General features: G+C 43.7%; 1 protein-coding gene across 2 annotated transcripts in view; it reads right to left on the bottom strand.

The window, feature by feature from the left end:
- Positions 1-1,626: 1,626 nt before the first annotated feature.
- The window catches only part of PLXNC1 (plexin C1), a 1,076,103-nt gene continuing 1,053,062 nt past the window's right edge, over positions 1,627-24,667 (bottom strand). For both annotated transcript variants that reach the window (XM_069629799.1, XM_069629800.1), the window contains 2 exons: positions 23,667-23,741; positions 1,627-7,342 (listed from right to left, as the gene is read on the bottom strand). In XM_069629799.1, coding sequence (XP_069485900.1) covers positions 7,238-7,342; positions 23,667-23,741 — 180 coding nt within the window. In that variant the 3' untranslated portion in view covers positions 1,627-7,237. The remainder of the gene's footprint in view (positions 7,343-23,666; positions 23,742-24,667) is intronic.

The raw sequence follows: 24,667 nt of genomic DNA, 5'->3' as shown, positions 1-24,667 counted from the left end.
GACTGCTTTTATTGCTGGTAGGGTGCCTAGATAACCTCCATAACCTCCAGTTGTTAGTTGGACGTAACCCAGGTGCCCCACCGCAAACCGGTAGTCGGGTGGTCTGGTAAAGTGCAGGTATCCACAAACTCCAGCCATTCTTTTACCGGACCGCCTGACTTGGAATGAGGCCCTATGTGAGGAAAATGAGGTAGTAAGTGCAGCTGTTGGTAGCCTCTGTGTCAGACAAGTGCAGCTTAGCTGGAGCATATGTAGCGCTTTGGAGCTGAAATGCATTGTTGGCAAAGTGCTAGCAGCATACTCTATATTCAGTACGACATTCATTCAACCCCCATTTCTTTTTGCAGCACTTTTTGCAGGAAAAATATTGAAAAATATGGGGGGTGGGGTGCATATAAGGGGTAGGGTGGTATGGTGTATGGGATAAATAAAATAGGGGATAAGGATTGGGGGGTACCCCCAAATAACATTTTGCCGTAAATAGAAAAAGGGTGAAGAATGAACATAGAACCCTCTATTCATTGTCACTCACCGTGGCCTATTAGTTGCCCGGCCCCTACTTTAAGGGACCCAAATTAGAGGGCCAGACCTTGTTTCTGATGATCAAAGTACCAGCATGCTGCAATGACTTTCTGAAATGTTCAATTCGTTTAATGCCTTTCACTGTAAATGCAATATGATATCATACAACCCATATCAAACTTTGACAGGTTGAGTGCTGTGCAAAACTACAGCATGAATAAAGAGACTTTATTTTGGGCACATATACTTTGAATGTGGGTGAATTCATAACTGCAAGCACCGGCCACAGCACTCTGCGTATGGGAACTTGTGTGTACATACAAAACCTTTATGGAAAATCAGAGTGAAAAGTGCTGTCAGGACAAGCTGCAAATAACACTTGTGAACTGGGGCCCTATGGCATCCATGATTTTTAAAGGTATCCTTCCTCTGGTCCCAGCAGCGTTTATGACGTTTCCGCGGTATTGCCGGCAGAAGCGGCAGAAGCCTCAAGATTGGCAATCGACACACAGCGTTACGCATACTCACCAACATATTTCCCAGAGTCGATGCACTAAGTTCTGCCCAGAGGGTATAAGTAATAAAATTGACCAAAACACAATGATGCCTACATATAGCAGATGCCATTTCTGTGAATTCTTCATTGAAAATAGGTTTAGCTGAATACAGCTCTAATTGCTTTACTTGTATTTGGCTTTTCATGTTCTATGAGCAATTGTTATGTCAGTATTTTGTGTTTCTGAGTTTTCCTATTCTATTATTTATTTTTCTACTACACGCCCTGATTACTAAGGTCATTGTATTTCCCAGACCATTGATCATCTGAGAAGGTCTCATGCCCACAGTCAAGTATTTTCCCCCTCATAGTCAGAGACTAAATCCCAAATTCTATTGGAGTGGCATGTGTTTGATTGCTATTTCCATTTCATTTGCAAAATATGGGATTTCAGCAGTAGTCGACATTGCTCTGACCAAAACCTGGTGAATCTCATGTAAACAGCCTGGTCCCCAAAGATCCGCCTTGGAGAAACCATGGATTGCTGTGGCCCACTTGGAGCAAGAACATACATCTCCCATTTATTGAATACAATCTTTGCTAAAAAGCAGTTATAAAAATACAAATTTCCTTTATTTGAAGAAATGCACATTCAGAAGGTGTTATGTACAAAAAGAAATGTTCTGCTCACATTGAAACAAAAGCATTTAATCAACTCATATATACAAATAATTAATACTGTTACAAATGTGCATGTTTACAAATGTGCATTGTTTCTTTCTGCCTTTGAACTCATATTATAAGATGTGACTGCTTTAAATTTTGTTACGTAGCCTCTATGTCCTTTTCATGTTGGACATTGTCAAATTGTGTACTTCTGCCAAAATGTCGGGGTGGTATGTTTCATCGGCATAGCTGTACACTTGTTCTATGATTTTAAGGTCTTGTGAATGAGACACCAACCACAACCCCATATAAAAGTCTGATCTGTTGCCTTGGTTGGATGGAAATGAGGGCCACATGACAGAAACTTTGCATCGGTGCAAGTGCAAAGTTGCACAGTATTAGCAGTAGGGCAAAGTTTGCCCCATTTCTAAAAACACTGGGGCATATTAGAAAAGCATTACACCATGATAGGTGCTCTCTGACATTTCAAAAGCAGCCCTGGTTCAAAAAGACACATTTTCACTGCAGTTTGCACAATACGGAATAGTATTAACACTAGGTCAATCTTTGCCTTGGTGCAAAAATGCATCGAAAATGTATCTTGCTTGCACCAGTGCAATTTTTGCCCTGGTGCTTAGAACATGCTGAACAGCACTTGTCACGGTGCAATGCTTTTCTAATATGTCCCAGTGTTTTTACAAATAGGGAAAACCGTGTCCTAGCGCTTATACCGTGCAAATTTACACTTGCACTAGTGCAAGGTTTCTGTAATCTGGACCCTGGTGTATCAAAATTTGGCAGAAGACACTTGCAAGCAGCGCTAGAGAACGACCTAAAGCGACGCAACAAGCTGAAACACCATGAAAACATCAATCTCGACCATGGTCCTATTTTCCATCCATTGCTACTTTTCATTAACTTCAGTATGGTGAAAATGTCTTGCACCCTTCAGGAAAATAATCAAGTACATTGAAAAAATATTGGCATTTTAAACAGTAAAGCAAGCTGGAGTCATACTCTGGTTCCTCGCGAGTTGCCACATGGTGCGGTTAGCGAGACCACTACATTAACCAGCGTAGTTCCGTACAGTCCATTTTCCAGGCGTGATAATAGGAAAGGTGCCACACGGGTTCCGGTAAAAGGGGCAGAAAGTGCTTGCTAAAGGTAAACCATTAAAGTAAAGTGATTTAGCTTTGACATCCACTTTGAGCTGGTGGTGCAGATGCAATCAGGAAGAACACTCAAACAATGCACAGGGAAGTTTGAGTTCCTCATGAGCAGCTCTATGTTTTTAATTTATTTAATTGTGTCCAATAATATTGAGAAATCAACGGGTAAAGTGGGAGTTGCACCCTAAAAGTGCTGACCAATAATGGTCAGGTCGCCTTTGTCGGGATCATTTGGAAACATTGGTTTGAGGAGTTTATTTTTAAATGAATGTACTTTCTGTAAATCTCGAACAGAAATGTGCAGGGGCCAAATCCAATGCCACATAAGAAGGGTGAATGGCGTGAGAAAGGCTCTATTTGGGAATAAGCTGGCATGAGAGGTGTTACATTCTGATAAGAAAGGGCCACTAAGAGGAGGTGGCTGCTGAAGCCTGGAGAGGCGAGTCCCCAGAGAAGGTGCTCTGCCCGTGGCTGGGCTGGATCCAGGTGGAATAGTGGCCCAATAACCCTAGAAGAGACGCTGCAGATGGGAAGAAGCCATGGAGATAAGGAAAGGGCAGCTTGGAGGAGGTGGCTGCCGAAGCCTGGAGAGGTGAGTCCCCAGAGAAGGTGCTCTGACAATGGCTGGGCTGGATGCAGGTGGAATAGTGACCCAATAACCCTAGAAGAGACACTGCAGATGGGAAGAAGCTATGGAGATAAGGAAAGGGCAGCTCGGAGGAGGTGAATGCTGAAGCCTGGAGAGGTGAGGCCCAGAGAAGGTGCTCTGCCCGTGGCTGGGCTGGATGCAGGTGGAATAGTGACCCAATAACCCTAGAAGAGACACTGCAGATGGGAAGAAGCTATGGAGATAAGGAAAGGGCAGCTCGGAGGAGGTGGCTGCTGAAGCCTGGAGAGGTGAGTCCCCAGAGAAGGTGCTCTGCCCGTGGCTGGGCTGGATGCAGGTGGAATAGTGGCCCAATAACCCTAGAAGAGACACTGCAGATGGGAAGAAGCTATGGAGATAAGGAAAGGGCAGCCTGGAGGAGGTGGCTGCTGAAGCCTGGAGAGGTGAGTCCCCAGAGAAGGTGCTCTGCCCGTGGCTGGGCTGGATGCAGGTGGAATAGTGGCCCAATAACCCTAGAAGAGACACTGCAGATGGGAAGAAGCTATGGAGATAAGGAAAGGGCAGCTCGGAGGAGGTGGCTGCTGAAGCCTGGAGAGGTGAGTCCCCAGAGAAGGTGCTCTGCCCGTGGCTGGGCTGGATGCAGGTGGAATAGTGACCCAATAATCCTAGAAAAGACACTGCAGATGGGAAGAAGCTATGGAGTCTGGGAAAGGGCAGCTCGGAGGAGGTGGCTGCTGAAGCCTGGATAGGTGAGTCTCCAGAGAAGGTGCTCTAACAATGGCTGGGCTGGATGCAGGTGGAATAGTGCACCCAATAACCCTAGAAGAGACACTGCAGATGGGAAGAAGCCATGGAGATAAGGAAAGGGCAGCCTGGAGGAGGTGGCTGCTGAAGCCTGGAGAGGTGAGTCCCCAGAGAAGGTGCTCTGCCCGTGGCTGGGCTGGATGCAGGTGGAATAGTGACCCAATAACCCTAGAAGAGACACTGCAGATGGGAAGAAGCCATGGAGATAAGGAAAGGGCAGCTCGGAGGAGGTGGCTGCTGAAGCCTGGAGAGGTGAGGCCCCAGAGAAGGTGCTCTGCCCGTGGCTGGGCTGGATGCAGGTGGAATAGTGACCCAATAACCCTAGAAGAGACACTGCAGATGGGAAGAAGCTATGGAGATAAGGAAAGGGGAGCTCGGAGGAGGTGGATGCTGAAGCCTGGCAGAGCGAGGCGCTGGAGAACGCTGACTGCAGGAGGCGCTGTGACAGTGGTCGGGCTGGAAGCAGGTGAAATAGTGTACCGAGCGGTTCTACATCCTGGAGTCAGCAGCATGAAGTCAGCAGGGAGGTCAGGAAAAGCAAACTTTCTAGGAACCCATTTTGAGGGAAGAGAGGGCTGCCTGAGGAGCAAGGGATGTTAGAGACTTCGGTGGAAGTTTGGGAGATGTGCTGTGAGATTTCTGGAGATGGGGCTGACCTCTGGAGTGGGAGATGGATTACTGCGAGAGCCAGATGCTACAGGGTTGTGAGTGAAGCGTTGACCGAATGAGAGAATAATAGCTGGAGTGGAAGAGGCCACCTGGAGGTCCGAATACATTGTTTGAGTGGATGCTGCATTTTGGGAAACGTAGTCAAAGTACCGAAACATCCATAAGAGACTGCGAAAGAAAGCGCTCTGACTCTGCATACCAGGATACCTAGATGAAGTACCAACCAACATTATGCAGAAAAGAAAGGCCATAAAAGCAAGATAGTGAATTCTGAGAAATACAGTGAAATTCCTAAAGATGTTCCTAGAGACTTTTAATGACAAGACAAGCCCATCTGACATTTAATATGAATGGAATTCCATTCTGGCGACTTAAAAATAGTCAACAGAAGTTACATGTTTGCGAGCTTCATCCACCAGTCCACTGCAATCTCCTTTCATCTATGCCAGTACAGCCTGTAACTACCCTCTGCGGGCATCCTTATACTTGCACTTATGATGAATATGCTGATTGCTGCAATTACACACCTTTGGACCTAGTACTGTAACATAACCACAGGCTACCAACCCAACCGCCCAGTGTTTCCATATCCTACAAGTGCAACTACAAAACACTTTCTTTACTGAGCCAGAACACCAAAATACACCCTCCCACCTTCAACTAACCAAATTACCAACAGACAAAGAACACCAGCGCTTCATAGTAACACAATGCAAACGTTAGTTAGTTGAAGGAAGCTGCGATATGATGGCCACATGATGTCAATATCTGGAACTGATTGTAGCACCTAGTAGCACAATGACAATACCTGGTATGTGGTGGGACTACCTAGCCATAGGATGGCAATACATGTCATGAATTGGCAGAACCTAGGAATATGACTGCACGCCCTGACGTGGCGTGGGTGGGTACTTTGCCACAAAACACCACTATTGGGACGATGAAGGAAACAGCTAAATGTGACCACGAACGTACTGTTCCACCGTCCTGATAATGTGGCTGCAACATAAGTTAACCTGGCCACTAGAACCCTTATTTTGAAGGGCAGAGACATGAATTCACTTCAGCATGTGCTTTCATTGTTTATGGGTGCTTCGAGCAAATTTGTTCTTGTATCTAGATTTACCACTGCAAGCTACCGTACCTCTGCTACCCATAAGACTTGTTACCACCACCATGGTACAATTTTACATCACCCACCCCCTTCCAGTTACTAAAACAGATGATAAATATTAGGAAACATGACTTTGCTGTCCGTGAAATACATCCCAACTACACCTAAGGAAGCAAATGGTAGTGCACTAGTTTCAGTCCTGCAGTCATTCTTTAGTACTACCTAGGACACCAAGCGGTGCTCTGGAAAGGCAGCCTTGGTAAATTACTAACCACTACTGTCCTGAAGAAGGCTGCCAGTCATGCCTCTTCAAGACCGAAACACAGTCAACGACATTCCACCTTTGTCTGGCAACAGGGAACAACTGCTACTCCTACGAAGAGTAACAAAATGAGATATCTGCCATTAATGTTGTAGCACATTTAACTGCCAAGAGATCCCAGCTGTAATTAATTGGTTTAAATCAAACTTTGATTAAGACTATCCACAGAATACTACTAATCCATACGGTGCTGTTATGTCTTCCTCCTGGATATTAGCCTCTCACAAACTGTATAAGAATACCTGTGGATGGAAAACTTAACCTGTCACATTCCACATCAATGTGTGTATCTTTTACAAACTGACACTTTGGGAAGATTGCAAAAGGAATTCCTACTATTTAATTTTAAAAATAAAATGGCTGAATTGATAACTGAAATAGCCAATGTAATTAATTTTAGGGATAGTAAACACTGTTTCTGCCAGGCTTGACCCACGGGAATAGCCATGAAGCTCCCACCCAATTATGGCATGATTTCTAGGGTGAAGGCTAGGGCGAGCACAGTGACAAAAAACAGTGCAAAGAAGACAACTTTCTGTAGAAATGCTGTGGGTCGCTATATTTCCGAATTTAGCCCTATTTTAGCAGTCCTTCACTCACTATCTCTTAATGCTTCTGATCTTGTTTAATGTGTCTAATCTTAAAATATGAACGTACAGGACATTTACTTTGTACTTTGTCTTTTTACGCTACTCAACAGCTAGGTTCCAACACAAATAGGCCAGCCATTGTTAAATTGATGTACGGCCAACATGGTTTGGCTGAAGCCCTCTCTCCCTAAGAACTCCTTGCCCATTGTCATTTCGGTGTACACTCTTGCGCTGTGGCTTTCTCAGGGCCCCCTGTGGGGGGGTTCTCATTATTCTCGTCACATCCAGTGGCATTTCTTCCTCTCATCGAACAGGGCTTTGACTTGGACCAGCTGCTTCCGGGCGTCCTCCAGCTCAGGCTCGCCTTCAAGCACTCTTGATATCTTTTAGGGAAAAGGAAAGCGTAGTGTTGTTAGTGCCTCGCATATTTTCAGTGGCTTCTCAATCCATGAATTAATAATAGTCAGATATGTTTGAAAAGGGCCATTTTTCACACACAATTCATCATGGAAGCTTTGGGATCTTGCACAATGTACTCCTATTCATGAAGGAGAAACTACTTGAAGCCGGGGACACGAGCGTCCCTGTTTTTATCGCCCTTTTGGTCCTTCCTTGCATTGCTTGACATTATAAGCCATGACATCCTTTTTGACAGACTCCATCGCACTCACTATTCTCCTACAGGGCCGCCCCTCAAATGCAGGAAAGCTCTTGCCACGTAAAAAGTTGCGACTTTATCTCGCCCCCCCCCTCAGCTGATATGGAGTATATCCCAACAGTCTTTTTTATTTTATTTATTTATTTATTTTATTTGTTATAGTTGATAAGCCAACTTTTCAAAATAATTATTTCACAAAAAAGAATACATACTAAAATATTCATAATATTCAAAATATTCAAAATACAGATTATTTGACAAATTCTTCAACAGGAGTCAACATATAAAGATCAAGATGAAAATAAAGTAGATATAAAATAGAATTCAATCCATCAAAACATCAAATCTTTGAACTGGATTCTAATAAACTTAAGTAAATCGATAAGTGAATGGCATCATATGTTTTGAACAGTCAATACTTTGACCTTGGCTTTTCGATGTGTATCATCCTTCCGAGCAACCTGGTCAAAACTTTAACTCTTCACTTTCAGATTTATGTCGGTGATCGCCTAATCCCAAGTCAACGCTATAGACTTTGCAACTTAAAATGCTGGCAGAACCTGCCTCAGAGAAATACCATCTAACTAAAACGACTTGAACCTGGAGGGAAACCACATGGCTTCCTTTCCTGCCATTATGATACTCAGGATATACAACAATAAGTGAAGGGAAGTTACTAGTAGGAAGCTGCCGTTAAAGCTGCATATCAGGTTGCGCTGCAAAATTGGAGACAGAGAGTTCCCTGCAAATGCAAAATAGCAGTACTAGTGACACTAGTGTAAATATGTTGTATTATGATAGTTTGCTATTGTAAATATGTTGTATTATGATCCCTCTATGTATACCCTTTATACTTAAATATCTGTATGTACATTTATTGTTGTGTAACGAAGCTTCGCACATTCTTGTATTTGCTGCGCACTGTTACCCTAGGGTATGTTTGCGCATTATAAATAATAAACAAATAATAATAAACCTGCAGAGCCGAGGAGCTGGCCTGCAGTAACATTCCGGCAAATCTGAGGGCCAAGATGGCGGTCGGCCCTTATGTTGGCTCGGTTTGCAACTTACGCTTAACCATAGATAGCAAGGCAAGGCAAGGTAGAACCAGTGAGCACACAGTATCCCTTTGGGAACAGTCAATGCCCGTCTACAGCTAATTTGAGGCCAGAGCTGAGCACAGTTCAGTGAAGGTGCAGACAGAGAAAGGGAGATAAGAAATACATTAAGAATGGAGGAGGTGCACAACAAGGTATTGGAAGAACAAAAAGAGAAGGTGGAGGGGGAGAAAAGATGATCAGAAAGAAAGGAGCAGGTTGGAAGAAAGGGTGGATAGAGTGTTTGGAGAAGGAGAGATCAAAAACAAGAGCAGAGGAGACCAGTGGAAAGACCTTGGTGCAGGAAGTGAAGGAGTGGGAGAGGATCAGAAGCCAATGAAGAAATGGGGCAAGGACAAGGAGGCGCGGATGAGCAAAAGGAAGGAGGGAAGTAACATCAGAAGAGAGAAAACAAGAAGGGAAGCAATCAGAAAGCTAAGTGTCAAGGTGAGGGGGGCTCGATTGTTCTGGGGCATCGAGGAGGAAGTGAGGAAAGAGTCTGGGAGGCCAAGAGAAGTTGGGGGTATCAAAGTGTAGAGACACCCAAGGAGTACAGTGCTTATCCCAGTGCTAGCAGACATAGTGGCAGGCTCAATGTCCTGGCACAATTGCTTAATGGCATGGAAGTTCGGCTTATGACTCAGGAAATCAACGGTGGCAGCCAGAGCTGTCTAACCCTGCATGCTTTGAAAGGATGATTATGAAGCTACCAACCTGTGAAGCTAATTCCACATGAAATGAGACCGAGATATAAGGTCAATTTCATTCCCAGGGGACCCACTTTTGAGCTTGTCCAATGCCTTAGTGAGTGGAAAGAAGAGTGCTGAACTCAAAAGTCAAGCGTTTCTGGATATTTCTATGATAGCGGTGCAAGGATAGCTCATAAGCTAAACTCTTGCTCTAGGCTTGGTGCCAGCCTCCACTTTGCTGACTCGGCCCTTCATCGACCCAAGTCCAGAAATTGAGTGTGCTTAAATTGGTTAATATTAACACCTACTATAACAGGAATCCTGCATGGAATCTCTCTGTATAGAGATGCAGCACTTCACGCTGGAGTGTAGTGGCTCTGACTGTAGGTGAACTTCCTGGCGTGACCACTGGGTGGGGCTGTGGCATGCATGGCTTGGCTGAAAATGGCATCGTCCACTCTTCATGGAGAAGGGATTTTTCATGTCTTTTTCTTTTTAAACCACCATAACATTGATGATATGTATGTTAAATGTCCTGTCAATGTTGCCCCAGAAAAAAAAACATTATGAAGCAGTCATGAAAATGTGTTTTACTGTCCCAGCACTGGCATTGCTTTGAAGAGAGTGCCATCACAGATTTGTGAGAACAATGAAGACACTAGAATGATAATGTGTTCTACTGAGGCAACACAGGCATGTATGGCCCTGTTTGAATTATTTAAACTACCAAGACCATGACAATATGCATTTAAAGGGGGAAAGCAGGCACTGACTTCCAAGGTGGAAATTAGCACGCTGATGTTTAAATTAGCATATGGACACTTTGAGTTGCACTTGGCATGTGGTGGCAACACATTTCTAGCCAACCTGTTCTATCAGTTCTGTTTGCATTTTAGGGACTACCAGAAAAACAGTCCTAAATCGTATCAATATCCTGCCACAAACTTTAAAACTGTTTTTCTGGGCTATGGTTTACCATTCCCACTGTAGTAATGGAGAAATGCAACAGGCAGTGCTTCAGTAACATAATTGTATTTATAATAATTGTTATATTTTACGATTGTTCTTTTATAACGCGCTTAATACCAGCAAGTGGTTTCTAAGTGCGGGATGGGGATTCAAACCTGTGTTGCGCCGCGTTGCCTTGCTGCCAAGAGTTGCCCTTGAGCTATCCTTCCTTCCCTGGCACATATGGTTCTGTGTGGTTCCATATTTATCATGGTGATTTAGCTCGTTAGCCACACACACACACACTGGCACCAATATATTTGTCTACTGTTCATTTAGTGCGCAGACAATTTTATGATTGCCACCTACATAATAACCATATGGTTTATTTTTTTATCCAATTTCTCCCAAAAGTTTTGCTATAAAAAGCACAATTTCAAACCAGATTTTAGAAAAAATATTTAGCAAGTACGAACCCAGCCAACCCTCCTGACTTGTGTTCTGCAACGCTTGTGTGACTCAATTGCACAAATTCAGGAAATATGGCCTCATTACGAGGTCGGCGGTATCCACCGGTGTGACCGGCCGGTTGCTGCCGACCTTGTAACACTGTTTCCGGCACCTAGCTTCCCGGTGCCACCTGGACATTGCAAGTCCCGCTGGACCCGGAATCAAGGTGGCGGAAAATGTTAGTCCCTAAGGACTCCACGGGAAGGCGTTCATGGAAGCACTGACACGTCCCTAACGGTGTCAGTGCTTCCGTGATGTGTCTGCTTACCGGGGCCGCTGCGTCCGCCAGGCAGACTCGTAGTGTGGGGGTCCGGAAACAAGGGTGCTGTTAAGCTTACGGGCACCCTTGTTTCCCGACCGCCACACTCATAATGAGGCCCATTAACACTTTCAAATTTCACCACTGACAACATGGACGTTTGCCATATGCCAGAGGTCTTCACCCAGTGCCTCTCCAAATGTTGACGAGTACGACACTCATAATCCCTTACAGTGGATAACGCTGACTGGTGCTGATGGGAGATGTAGTCCAAAACGTGGTGAGCCAAGTATAAGGACAGGATTGCAAAAAGAGGGCTGCATCCTCAGGAAGCGAGCCCCTAAGAGTACTGAGACAAGCCCAGAGAGGTCACAAAACAGTGAGAAACTGCAAAGCACTGAGAATGAGAGTTCATTTCAGAGACTGTCATGCAGCACCACTCCAAGGCTGAGGGCACGTAAAGTGGAACCGACCCAGTGGAATGAGAACTGGAAATTGAAGTAAACCGGATCAGGGAGAACTGGGAGTCGCAAAGGGACACAGAGAAACTGGGAAATGACTCTATCGCGCCGACAGTCCCATGTTGCCACCAGCAATGAAGAGAAAGTGATCTCAAAGAGGCATAAACTAAGAGTATTCCAAGTTGTTTGCCCACAATTCCTGGAGCAAATCCAGAGAACAGAGACTCTATCATGTTTGCCCCCCATTTCATTTGTATGCCCCTGGTTCACTCCACTGCTATTGTGTCACAGACTTGCGCAGTGATGCGGGTAGTTTTTCGCCATTCACCTAAAGCTGGGGATGCCCTGTAACCTCTCATTGGACAGACAAGGACTAGGAACGCACACATCCAGGGGGGGGGGGGGGATTTGGGGGGTGCATTGTTACTTTGAGCCTTCTTTGCTGCATTTGGTTTATCTTTGTGTATCCACATAAGGTGGCATGCATACCCTACCATGCCTGGGCACGCCTTCCTTATTAGTCAGTTCAAAGCAGAACTGATGCACCCAAGAATAAATGTACCTATTGTATGAGTATCATTGTCTCATACGTATGCTTTGCCATCGCTGTCATATTATGACTAGGTGGGGGCTCCTGTCGTCGCGACACCCAAAGACTCAGGTGATATACTCCGGGGTGAGATACTGTGGCTCTCCTGCTGTTGTTCCGCCCCTTCTGGGCACCGCTTCACTAGAACTACTGTGGCGGGTCTAAGGAGGGTGCAGTGACATTCAATCCTTATACACACAACCCAAAACCTGCTCTTCTTCAAGCATCGCTTGACTAAGTTTGCCTTTTATCCCTGGGGCTTCCCCAATTTGCTGTTTTCTAGAGGCTTAAATGCAGCCTTTCTGTCTCAGTGGACCCTAACCTCCATATGCCCATCATTGAATGCACGGAGAGTCAAGCAATCAATTCCCTATGTCCTCCTCAGATGTGTACAATAAATATACAAAAAAATGGCATTTGTTCAGATCAATGAGGGTTGCTCTTTAACTCCAGTTTGCTTTATTTGCCCCCCTTAAATATCCACTTGTTTCACCCATTTTTGTGGCAGTAAGCTTTTGTTTGATGTTGTGTGAACTGTGCCTTCTGTGATGTTTTTTAATGACATCTTTGCTGTGCACAGACTCCGAGGCTGTCATAGTTTCAACGGATAGATGTGCTCCTTTGCAGGGGCTTGTATCAGGGCCCCCCTGGTTTCCATGTCTCCATTTCTGTTTCTACCTTTGGAAAACAGGAACGGCTGTGACAGTATTGGAGGCAGCTTTTGGTGCTGGGCGAGGTGGGGGTGGGTAATGGGGTGCCCACGAGAGGCTCTGGGGGGCGCAGTGGGCACAAAGGGGTAGCTGGGGTGCGGCCTCCTCTCCTTCCGCCTCGGCTCCACGACTGGAGAGGTACCAAGATAGCAGCATCCAAAGCCAAACATTTTTATTTCACTATTGAAGCACAGATAGCTCACTACCTGCCGCATCAAACCTCTACTCTGCATTGTAACATCCATAACATCATTCCGATATGGCATGGTTGCGAATAGGATCTTTTACAGTTTCAAAAAACTTTAATGGATGAATTACATCCAGCTATTAACTTCAAACTCATGCCTCCTCAAAAGAAGTCCACATTCTAGACACGATCATCAGGATAAGCGACAGAAAAATACAGATGTCAATGTACAGCAAACCCACAGACCACGCGGACTACTTATGGATTGAAAGCTTCCACCCGAAAAACACAAAAAAGGCTTCCATCTTCAGTCAGGCAATAGATGAAAAACTGTATCGGCTCTGATCAAAATTGGCAAGGACCAAAAGAATAATGTTCTCAGGAAGAAATTCATAAATCGTGGCAACAATCACAGGCTTATGGATGACCAGGTCCGCAGAGCACCATTAATACCCCAAAATGAACTACTGGAACACAAACAGAAAGAAATCCATGACTGTGGTCCTCAGGGTGGTTATCTAGAATCGCCAGCTGGAAGTCCTTGCACAACACTGCTAGGATCCACCACCCCATTCTCCAGGAAGACGAACCACACAGAAAAGTCTCCCAAAACAATTGATTGCACCAAATGTCCACCAGACAGCTTTGATTTATTTATTCCTGAAAGGATGATGGTCCGCACGCAGTGTGAGTATAAAACCAAATTTATTTGTCTTAAAGTAGAATAGCAGAACCCCCCAGCCCATCCATCCACAGCTTGATCTCCAACCGTCCCCACTAGAACCATTAACATTCTCACAGGACGTGCCCTCACCACATTTCAGAACCCCCCTTCCACATTCCACATAGGAAGTACACTACAACACTTCTCCCTCCCATGAACATTGCGTCTGCAACTACTTATTAAACCCAACAAAAGCAACTTAACTATATACAAACAGGACATCTGAAAATTATTAAGGACACATAATAACACTGGGGAAGGAGGTGCATAAGACACTGGAGTAGGAGGCTCACAACCACTCATCAATTCATCATTGGTTTGACCTGCGCCACTCTTGCTAGATTCCACACATGGCCTCCCTGCACCCTCAACGGCCCTTTCAAAACCTCCATCACTTGGACGGGACTGGAATACAACATGTCCCCTTTCCTTTTTACAACTCCTTTCTTGACACTCACCCAATCACCCACAACAACTTCCAATCTTCTCCTCCCGGACTTCTCATTGGTCTTCCTCACCCACTCACCTTTCTTTTTATCCATTTTCTTTCTCAATTCTTCCACAACCTAATCAGACTCACGTGCCCTATCCAGCCAGGGAGGTAATATTCTAGTGCCTGGTTTCCTCCCCCTCATTAATTCAAACAAACATACTGCTGTCGATGCATGTGGGGCCAACCGTAATGCATGTAACCTACCCATCACAGCCACCTTCCTATCCCTCCCACACACTCCAGCAATCCGAACAGCCTCCATTACACAACGATTCACCCTTCCCACCATACCGTTGGTATGTGGTTGATAAACCGCAGTCTTCTTGTTCTACACTCCCCAACGGTTGAGATACTCCTGGAAACACCCACCAACAAATTGCCTCCCATTATCGGTCAAAACAGGATCCGGTAATGTGGAAGGGGGGGGTCTGGAATGTGGTGAGGGCTCGTCCTGTGAGAATGCTATGGTTCTAGTGGAGACAGTTGGAGATCAAGCTGTCGGTGGATGTGCTGGGGGTTTTCTGCTATACCACTTTAAGACAAATAAAGTTAGTTTTATACTCACACAGCATGCAGACCATCATCCTTTCACTGGCGACGAGGATGGGATTGGAATACAACAATTTAATTTGTTGAAAGCGCAAGACCCGGAGGTATCACAGCGCTTGTACATACTTGGAAGCAAGAAATACAGTACAACCATGGCATTATAGGCAGGCACAGTCTCATACATATGTGATGAACAATACAGTTTTCTAATTTTTTTTAAAGACAGGCTAAAGACTGGAGACGTAGGTGATGTTTCCATCAGTGGTCAGGGAAGCAAATGCCGGGTCTAGATGTTTGAGCCAATGCGGGAAGCCTACAATTAGGAGTTCTGTTTCATTATAATTCAAGCAGAGATGTTGGTCTGCCATCCAGGCTTGAATGATGCTATAGACTTTTGATGTTGTCAGTGCCAGTGGTGTGATTTCCTGTGAGGAGTTTGAGAAGGACTTGGGTATCGTCGGCAAAGTTGGTATAGGAGATTTCCAGTAAAGATGGGTTTCGTATACATGTTGTAGAGTGTGGGTGACGGGCACAAGCCTTGCAGTACCCCGTAGGAGACAGGGATGGGGTCAGCTGCTTCAGAGCCAGCGAAGATCCTAGAGGTACGTTCACGTTTGAAAAAGAGGTGCAGGCACTCACACAACTAATGAACACACACTGTTGCAACATTATCCACAGGAGTAAAGGCATTCCTGGTGTGGAAAACATTTCTGGCCCAGGACATGACTTTAAGGGTAATCCTGAAAGTAACTTTAAGACACAGTGAGCAAGTATTTTGCACACTACGAACTGGATTAAAGAAGGACCAGAGTTTTATGTCACACTACCTAACATGCACCCCTATTTTTCGAACTATCTTTCCTAACTCCAGACACTACAAGAAGAACAGAAACAAATAGACCACCGTGGCAGTTCATATGAAAGCGACTTGACCAAAGCCCACTTTGCACGCCACTAGCACTCTGATGTGAGTAGCTGCTCTAAAGGGTCGCTGCATTCCACAATCTTGCCTGTTCAAAACCTGAATTGTCCTCTCACAATGTAAAATGATGTTGAAATGAATGGATCCAAAGAAAGTGTAACACAGAGTTTTCCAACCTTAGGCTACCCTTTTACTCACCATAAAATGCAAACCTGTTTTCTCTCCTTTCTGTTCTCACTTGTAATCCAACTATTATTTCTTAAAATGAGAGGAGACCGCCAAATGGTGGAATTTGTGCCATACAAGGACCCTTTCAGGTACATTAACTTACGTAAAAGAAGGCTCTGTGTCGGCTGTACTGCTACTGTCTGAGGAAGAGACGCTTGTGGTGTTGAAAGCTAGCAGATAATACTGTGAATGAACTGCCAAAGGCAGCGTCACTGCAAGGTGTTGAGTTGTTGCTGTACTTTCCTATATCTAGCACCCAGCACTACCCATGGCAATGTCCTGTGTCTGTGACATTCCCACAAAAGTTGCAGGATAACCTCTGAGATCATATTTTGCCTTTCATTGAACTAGCAATGACCTAAATAACTTGTGTGTAGTTTAAAAAAATCAAGTGTACACATTCTTACCATCGGATTTCACAATTGAGGGAAAATTAGTTCAACGAAGCTAGACATCAAGGTTTGTGGTCTTTCTATCGAAACGTTTTCCAATAAAACGATCCCCGCCCAACCCCCTGTTTTTTACCCTTAAAACCACACCCCAACGAAAATTAACCCTATACCCCACCCATATATGCATTTGATGCATATTTTTTCAATGGATAATTTTCTTTGGAAACCTTTTCGATGGAAAGACCAGGTACCAAACACCAATAACAGTAAGAACTTTGCAGCAGACAAAAAATAAACAGTCTCCATCTTGGGGTGTGAACAAACCTCAAGATGACATGCTGCCTGTGCTCTTCCACTATCAGTGGTTCTCACTCCATTTTCTTCTAACACAAGGAGCTCAGCAAAACAGGGGTTTGGTTAGCCAATGAGCAAAGGCATTCATCAAAGTTAACCTACCACTCCAAACAAGAGCAACTTTTAGAAGGACTAAGCGAGGAAAGGATTGGCATAACCTAAATAGAAGAAAAGATGCTGTCCAGGGGACTATCCTAAGCCCTCAGTGAAAATGCAGGAAACGCCCAACTTTCTTCTGGATCTTGGAAAGGCTCCACTACTGTTGGTTATAGGATTGACATCAGAGCTGCCAAGTTGCCATGTTGTTGCCATGTCATCAGATGATGTTGTCAGAGTTGCCAAGTGGTCCCATGTTGTCAGAAACACCTTTAACCAATCTTGGCTTTTTAGCCAAGAGGGTATTGCCTGCTGGAACCTGTGTACCCATACCTATAAATGGCATTAAAAAGCAGTGTTGCAAATGTATGCATTTCTGTAGGTTTGCAATTTAAATTAAAACTTGTGTTGCAAAACTAGCTATTTAAGTTACCCTGTTCAATGAAAACACAGCTCACCCTGCATTCATCTCTTGATCTCATCGCTCTCTCTTCCATCCTCTTTTCTCTGTGCAAGTTCAAAGGGGCTAATGGAGGGAGAGAGTGCATCAGTAATCATCTCCTCCGCTCTTAAGTGCCAACGGCCTGTGTGGGAGTGCAAGGCAATATTTTCCTTTAGTTTTCAAATATTTGCAAACCAGAAGTAAATTGGGAGGATCATTTTATTAAGCTGTTTCCTGACTGGCAAAGACCAGTAGGTGTTGACTTTATTTTTTTTAAACTAATCAAGAAAGACCGACAACCAAACACAACCACGCAGAAGAACAGACAATGCTGGAGAGAACAAGAACACGATCAACGCCCTAACCCCTCATATCACTAAAACAAGACAAACCACCCTTCAACAGCGACAACATTTAGAAGAGGCACCTGATGAAAACAAAAGCCCAAGACTTAACCTCGAAGAACTATTCGACGACGAGACAAACACAACTGCACCAACACCACAACCAGAGATCTTCATTGAAGAAAACTAAAACACCAGTCAGACGACAACGCCAATAATAAAGCACAAACTAATAATAAATAAATAAAGCACACAATAATAAAGGCCTCCCGTTATTCTCTTTGCTACTATGTAAACTGCCCTAGATAAGTGTCATTGGTATCTGTTACTTATGCTGTCACTGTGTCCCTATTGTAACTCCATGGGACGTTATCTAATATGCTATATGTAACCAAGCTATACAACCCTCTTACTATTTTGGCGCCTTGTTACCCTTGGGGTTATGTGCGCATTATAAATAATAAAAACAAACACAACAAACAAACAAACAAAACAACAAATACCATAAAAATCCACTGCAATCTAAATAACGCAAGATCAATGTCAAAACACTCAACAGAGATCTTCGACCTGCTGTGCAACCTGTGGTATCGACATCCTATTCATCACAGAAACATGGCTGGACGATAACTACAAAATCACACTACAAAGCTGCCTCCCCACTAACTTCAAATGCCTACAGTTAAACAGGAAAATAAAAAAGGAGGAGACCTCACAGTAGCATTCAAAGAACACCTGCAAATATAAACAGACAAGCCTTTGAACATCATGAACATGCGAATCCATGCTCATACAACTATTAGCGAATCCAAAAACAAACATTACATTCATACTGGTTTACAAACCACCGACATACGAGGCAAGCCATCATCAACATAGCCATCCAACATGACCATCTGATAATCCTGGAATACTTCATCATATGGATTGAAGAAAAGCATGCCAACTCACAAAACTCTTTAATCAGGCAACTAACAACCATGAAACTACAACAGCTAGTCAAAGGAGCAACACACTCGGCAGAGCACACCCTTGACACAATCTTCGCCAAGAAAGAAACTGATACAAATACTTTGGAGCGACCATCTCATCATTTCATTTATGATCACGCTACCGACTAAAGCTACCAACCAGCCCCTCAAACTCCCAACCACCACAAAAAGAAACTGGAAAACTGTCAAAGAAAGCAACCTAAAACAATAAACTGGAGATAACAAGGCCATCCACGACCAAACTGGAGAAGGCAGACCTAGACGGGAAAATGAACCTACTACATAAATGGATTGCTGAAACAATTGAAAAAAATCTCCCCGGAAAAACCATAACCCCTCAAGAAATAGAGCAATGGCAAAATGGTTAACCCCACTACATGAAAGGAACAAGAAGAAGCTGGAACTAGAATGGAGGAAAGAATATGACCAAGATAAGAAAACTCAGTTCCAAAGACAAATTCGATCATACAAGAAGGGAATTCAAAAGGCAAAGAAAAAGCATTATGACAACAGAATCACCAAAGCCACCAATACAAAATTAAATGTTCAACATCATAACCGAAATGAGAAACCCACCAGGTTGCGACAACACTCCAATACCGTCACAGAAACTATGCAACAACCTAGCTGACCATTTCAAAAACAAAATCAACGACATACGACAAATCATACAAAACAGACTGACCAATCCTAACACACAACCAACCCAATCCCACAGGGAGCCAGAGCACAAACTCCAAAACTTCCCGCAAATATCAGTGGAGACCTTCATCAAGCTGGTAAAACATTGCAAGAAAGCAGGCTCGCCCATGAATCCCTGCCCCCAGACATCTACAAATCAATCCTCACACAAGGAACGCCATCTGAATACTACAGAAATCTCCTGAATCTCTCGCTTGCGACAGGAACCGTACCACAATCCTTCAAATCAGCATATATTAAACCACTTAAATCATTTACAAAATCGAAGATACACAAGCAGATCACTCAACTCTAGGAGAATGTCTAAAAGAAATCTATGACTGGATGAATGCCAACAACCTAAAAATCAACTCAGGAAAGACAGAAATCATGATTATATCCAAAAACCAAGAGAACAACACCCACATACCCAGGCCGATAGAACTGGAAACCGCGCCCACACTATCAAAGGTAGTCAAAAACCTGGGAGTCCTAATGGACAACGCACCATCCTTAGAACCGCAAGTAAATGCAATAATTAAGAAATGCTTCTTCCTCCTTCACTCAACAAAAAGAATCCTACCATTCCTGTCCTTCACCCACAAAACACTAACAACCGTTGCCCTCATCATGTCAAGAATTGACTACGCAAACAGCCTGCACCTCGGGATGCCGGAACACCTCCTGAAGAAATTACACCACATCCAAAATGCAGCAGCTAAAATGCTACATTGGCTTCCAATCAAACAACGTATCATGTTCAAAACAATGTGCATAACAAACAGGGCAATCAGCGGACAGGAAGCAGAATTCCTACAAAATAAAATAACAATCTGCAAGCCAACAAGTGTCCTCAGATCAAGCAATGAAATCCGCCTGGAACCAAAGCCATAGCCAAGAAAAAATTAGAGGGCTCCTCTTTCTCCCACCTGGTGGCAAAAACCTGGAACAACCTCCCGAAAGGAATAAGAAACACCAAAGACCACCGAAAATTTAGAAAACGACTGAAAACCTGGCTCTTCAACACCTCGGAACCAAACGGAAACAACTGAAAAAATCAAACAGGAAATGCAAAAGAACAGGCTAACAGAACCCCTGATGGCTCAGACAACACCTAGAAACGACAAAGGGAAACTCTCACAATAACTAAAGAAACAATGCTAGGTGCCGACCACGAGCGACAACCCTATCAAGACACCAGCGCCACATTTAGGTAGAATTCGGAATAGTAGCTTGCGCTACTTCTGGACAAGTTTGTAAATGTTGCCCATAGCCACTCTTAGATAGTATTGTTAATATTGGCTTGCGTCACATCTAGACGAGATTGTTATTGTTAGCCAGTGACACATCTGAATAGAATTGGGAATGTTGGCTGACACCACGTCGAGACAGGATTTTGGATGCAAGACAGTGCCATATTTAGATAGAATTGTAAATATTGGCTTACGTCGCTGCTTGACAGAACTGTGAATGTGAGCCAGGGCCACATTTAGATATAATCATGAATATCAACCAGCATCACAACTAGACAGGATTGTGAATGTTAGCCAATGCCAAATTTAGATGGAACTATGAATATTAGCTTGCATCACATCCAGACAGGATTGTGAATATTACCCAATACCGCATCCAGATAGAAATGTGGAAATATTCACTTGACACATTTATAAAGAAATTGACATTGGCACGTACCACATCAAGATAGCGAAGCCAATAACCAATCCCACTAACAATCTCACCCTTCTGCATACAGCTCTCAGACTCTAACCAAACACAGTCACAACCCTAAAGCACAGCAAACCGCACAAACTTCACTGCACTGCAACAACAAAACAAATCACAAATCAAACAAACCTTCTCGGTTACCAACCGAAAGCACACCCAAGCTCGAACAGTGGTAACGTAACTGAAGCTGCCAACAGCACATCACTGCTCGGTTGCACTTTTCCCTGCTCAATCTCACTAACTCAACCATCCCCTTTTCCCTTTTTCAGATCCGCCAGAGCTCCAGGGGACCACTTTGGTGGTCATAGTGCGTGGTACAAATATCTTTTAACATTAACATTAACAAAACACAGTCATGCAATTCCATTCATAATGCATAGACGCAATATTGCTACTGTGAAACACTGCATTGTCTCCATGCTTTACAGTAAAGTTTAGGTTAGTGTATATAAATCTCACAGAGTCAACTATATTTCATTTTGTTGGGGAAGATGCATCATATTGACGAGTGAACGCTTTCCGAAATATACATGATCACACAGCCAAATGTTTTTGATGGCAAACCTCCTTCTGTGACCTGCTGGTTGCATGGATCTGTGCAAGTAGTGCTCAACCTATGAGCTGATCCCATACTTCTTGACATTCTATCCTATCACCCTGCTGCTTTATACCAGGTACTCACCTAGTTTGGCCAGTTCTCTGCCTGCTTCGCTATCCAATCTGCTTAGTCTCTTACTTTCTTTCCCCTTACTTAATGAATACCCAAAGTTAATTAGATGTTTACACAAAGTAGTGAGTAATAGTTGCATCCAGGCTGTACATCTACAGATCTACTGCAATACCATGCACTGTAGGAAGCCTCCAGAGCTCACTTTGCTCAATCATTAGTATTGCATTATATATTAGCACCTGCAGGAGTATATACGTGATTTTACCACAATGCAAAATTTTGAATTTGAAAATGCTGAATGCAAAATGCACGCCACAGTGAAATCATGCATGATTTCCATCGCATCCCCTTACCCACTCCCCCACCCGCCCTACTTACTTGTTGGCGGCACACCTCGTTGTGTCTCTGCGGCGCCGGTTCCCTTCACTGAGCGCCTGGAGACTGCCCTTGGGTGGAAGCAGGGCGCGGTAATATCAACAGAACATAACATAACTTACGTGGATGGGAACCGGTGCCGCAGGGTCCTCTTTTGTTTTGTTGCTCACTTTATTATACAGGATGTGGGGGACACCCCTGCAATCCCTGATGCGGTTGTAGCAAACAAGGGTGCAGGCAACCTCTGTTCCCCTTGTTTGCTACAATGGTACCGTGTGACATATTTGTTCGAACTTTTTGGCTCTATGACATTTTTATAGAGCTAGAATTCGAAATAATATACCAATTAGTCTTTTTTTCAAAATTTTCTACGGAACTCCCTGAGGGAGACAGCTGGCCAAACTGCTTTTAGAGCCTTTTTTACAAGATGTATTTATGTCCATTCATGCAGCTAACCTTTTTACATTTTACAGACACTCATCCATGGTTTGCCCACTCGCATAGTCAAGTAGAATTTTGGAAAAGGGTACTATTTGCAGGGGATTTTTGAAACTTCTATTTAACATTTACTTCGTAGTGCATGTCAAATAAATGTTTCACTGTGCATGGCTTGTCTCTGGGTGGCAGCAGTGTGCCAAAGAATGTGGGTTTGTGATGACATGCACCATTTTACAGAAGGCGCATTTAATTGTGTGCCAGCCGTTGCTATGGGTCAAGGGCATTTTTCTGGTATCGCGTTCTTTCCTCGACGGGTGTTATTTTGATGGGTTTTTTCTGAGTGCATTTTTCTGATAAACTCATCAAAATATATGGGGGCTGGAAAAGTATATTTAAGAGGTGGGGGGTCGGGAATAGGTTAAAAAATAAATAGGGAGTGGGGGATTGGGGGGAATGGGGGGAACCACCCAAAAATAAAAAAAATATTTCGATGTGTTTTTTCATCAAAAAACTCTTGGAAAAAACCCATCGAAATTACACCTGTCGATGAAATGACATAGAGCCCTTTCTCTTAGGTCGAGTAGGTAAACCAAGTTACTCGACCTGCAGTTCTAGCAGAATTTTAAAGAATTTGTAAGGCCTGCCTCAACTCTCTAATGTCTTACTTCAACGGTACACAAAAATGCTGCATTGTTGCTCATTTTATATTGTGGATACAGATAACTTCTGGTGACATTAAACATATTAGTACAACATTGCTAATCAAATAGGTTTGTATGCTAATCAAGAACATTTTAATAAGCAATCTCTGCTAATCAATTTTTTAAAACGAATATATGTCTTGTTATAATGGAATAAGTCCCAACTTGCATTGCACTGTTGTTAACGGGGCTGATGATATGACATGTGGACAGCAAGTAACTAGGACTGCCTTCCCCATTCTAGTTGTGTGCAAGGAGCTTTGTTAGGGGCAAACACCATCACTCTCAGTTTACTATGGATTCTGGAGCTGGTGCCTTGAACCAGAAAACTAACGGATTAATCCCCAAAACAATCCAATATGAGTTCTTATGTGAGCTCTTGAAAGGGCACTTTGGACCAAAACAAACATATTCCAATATGTTCACAAAAGCAAATGTCACATTTCTGGTACTCGGCAGTAACCGAACCTTACCTCGTCATAATAGCTGGTGATGTATTTGTAGAGCTCCAGCAGTGCCGCGTTTTCTTTAAATTCATTTTCATGTTTCTGAAACAGAAGCCAATGTGAGTTGATTTGAGGAAGGCGTGCGTAGAAGCGGTAACAACTTATAACAGCAGCCAATAGTGTGATCCAAATGTCAAATTAAATACATAAATAAATAGATAAATAAATAAATAAACAAACAAATAAATAAAAAAATAAGAGGAAAGTCGCCTTGCATATAGTATGTAGAAAATCGGAACTCTCCTAGCCATGTGGAGAATAGTACACTGAGCCATTACAAGGAATGCACGTTTCACTGACATTCAAACAATGAAATGGCAGATGGCAATGTTCGCTCTATCCTCTGTCCCAGTGCTCCAATGTTTCTCCTTCGTCTATCATTGGTTTCAACAGAACAATCTGTCCTCATGGGTGGGACGTTCTAATGGCAATATTGCCCCACCCCCTGCTCGAGCTATTACCAGAATGGGACATCTCTGTGGCTTTGAAAATACACTTCTTGCCATGTTCCACTATAACTCGCGAGACTCACCGTTAACGCCAAACAATTAACAAGCTTACAAATGGGCTTACAAATCAAAACCAAAATATATGAGTCGGCGCCAAAAAAACAACAAATCCCGGGGCATGATTGGAAATGAAAGCGCATTTATTGACCGACTGTCACAAAAAACGCAAATGAGGCCCAATATGACTATCAATTAACCCTTTAAAGAATCCACCCTCTTTTAATACTGGCATCAGAAGGGTGAATTTTGGGAGGCCAACCTATTACGGGAACATTACCAGGGGTAAGTAACTTGTTCTTCAAATGGATTGTAATCTCCCACGGAGGGATTCCTCGTCTTAGATAGACTCCCATAGCAGTAAGACCATTATGGAGAAGAGGAGCAGCGCACTCCATGGAGGTTATGGCACTGCTTGTTCGAGGACAGGCCTGCCGTAACAAGGCTCATTTGTGGATACTG

The sequence above is a fragment of the Ambystoma mexicanum genome, chromosome 12, assembly GCF_040938575.1.
Source record: "Ambystoma mexicanum isolate Mex_15411 chromosome 12, UKY_AmexF1_1, whole genome shotgun sequence".
NCBI lineage: Eukaryota > Metazoa > Chordata > Amphibia > Caudata > Ambystomatidae > Ambystoma > Ambystoma mexicanum.
This window is presented reverse-complemented; position numbering and strand designations above follow the sequence as displayed.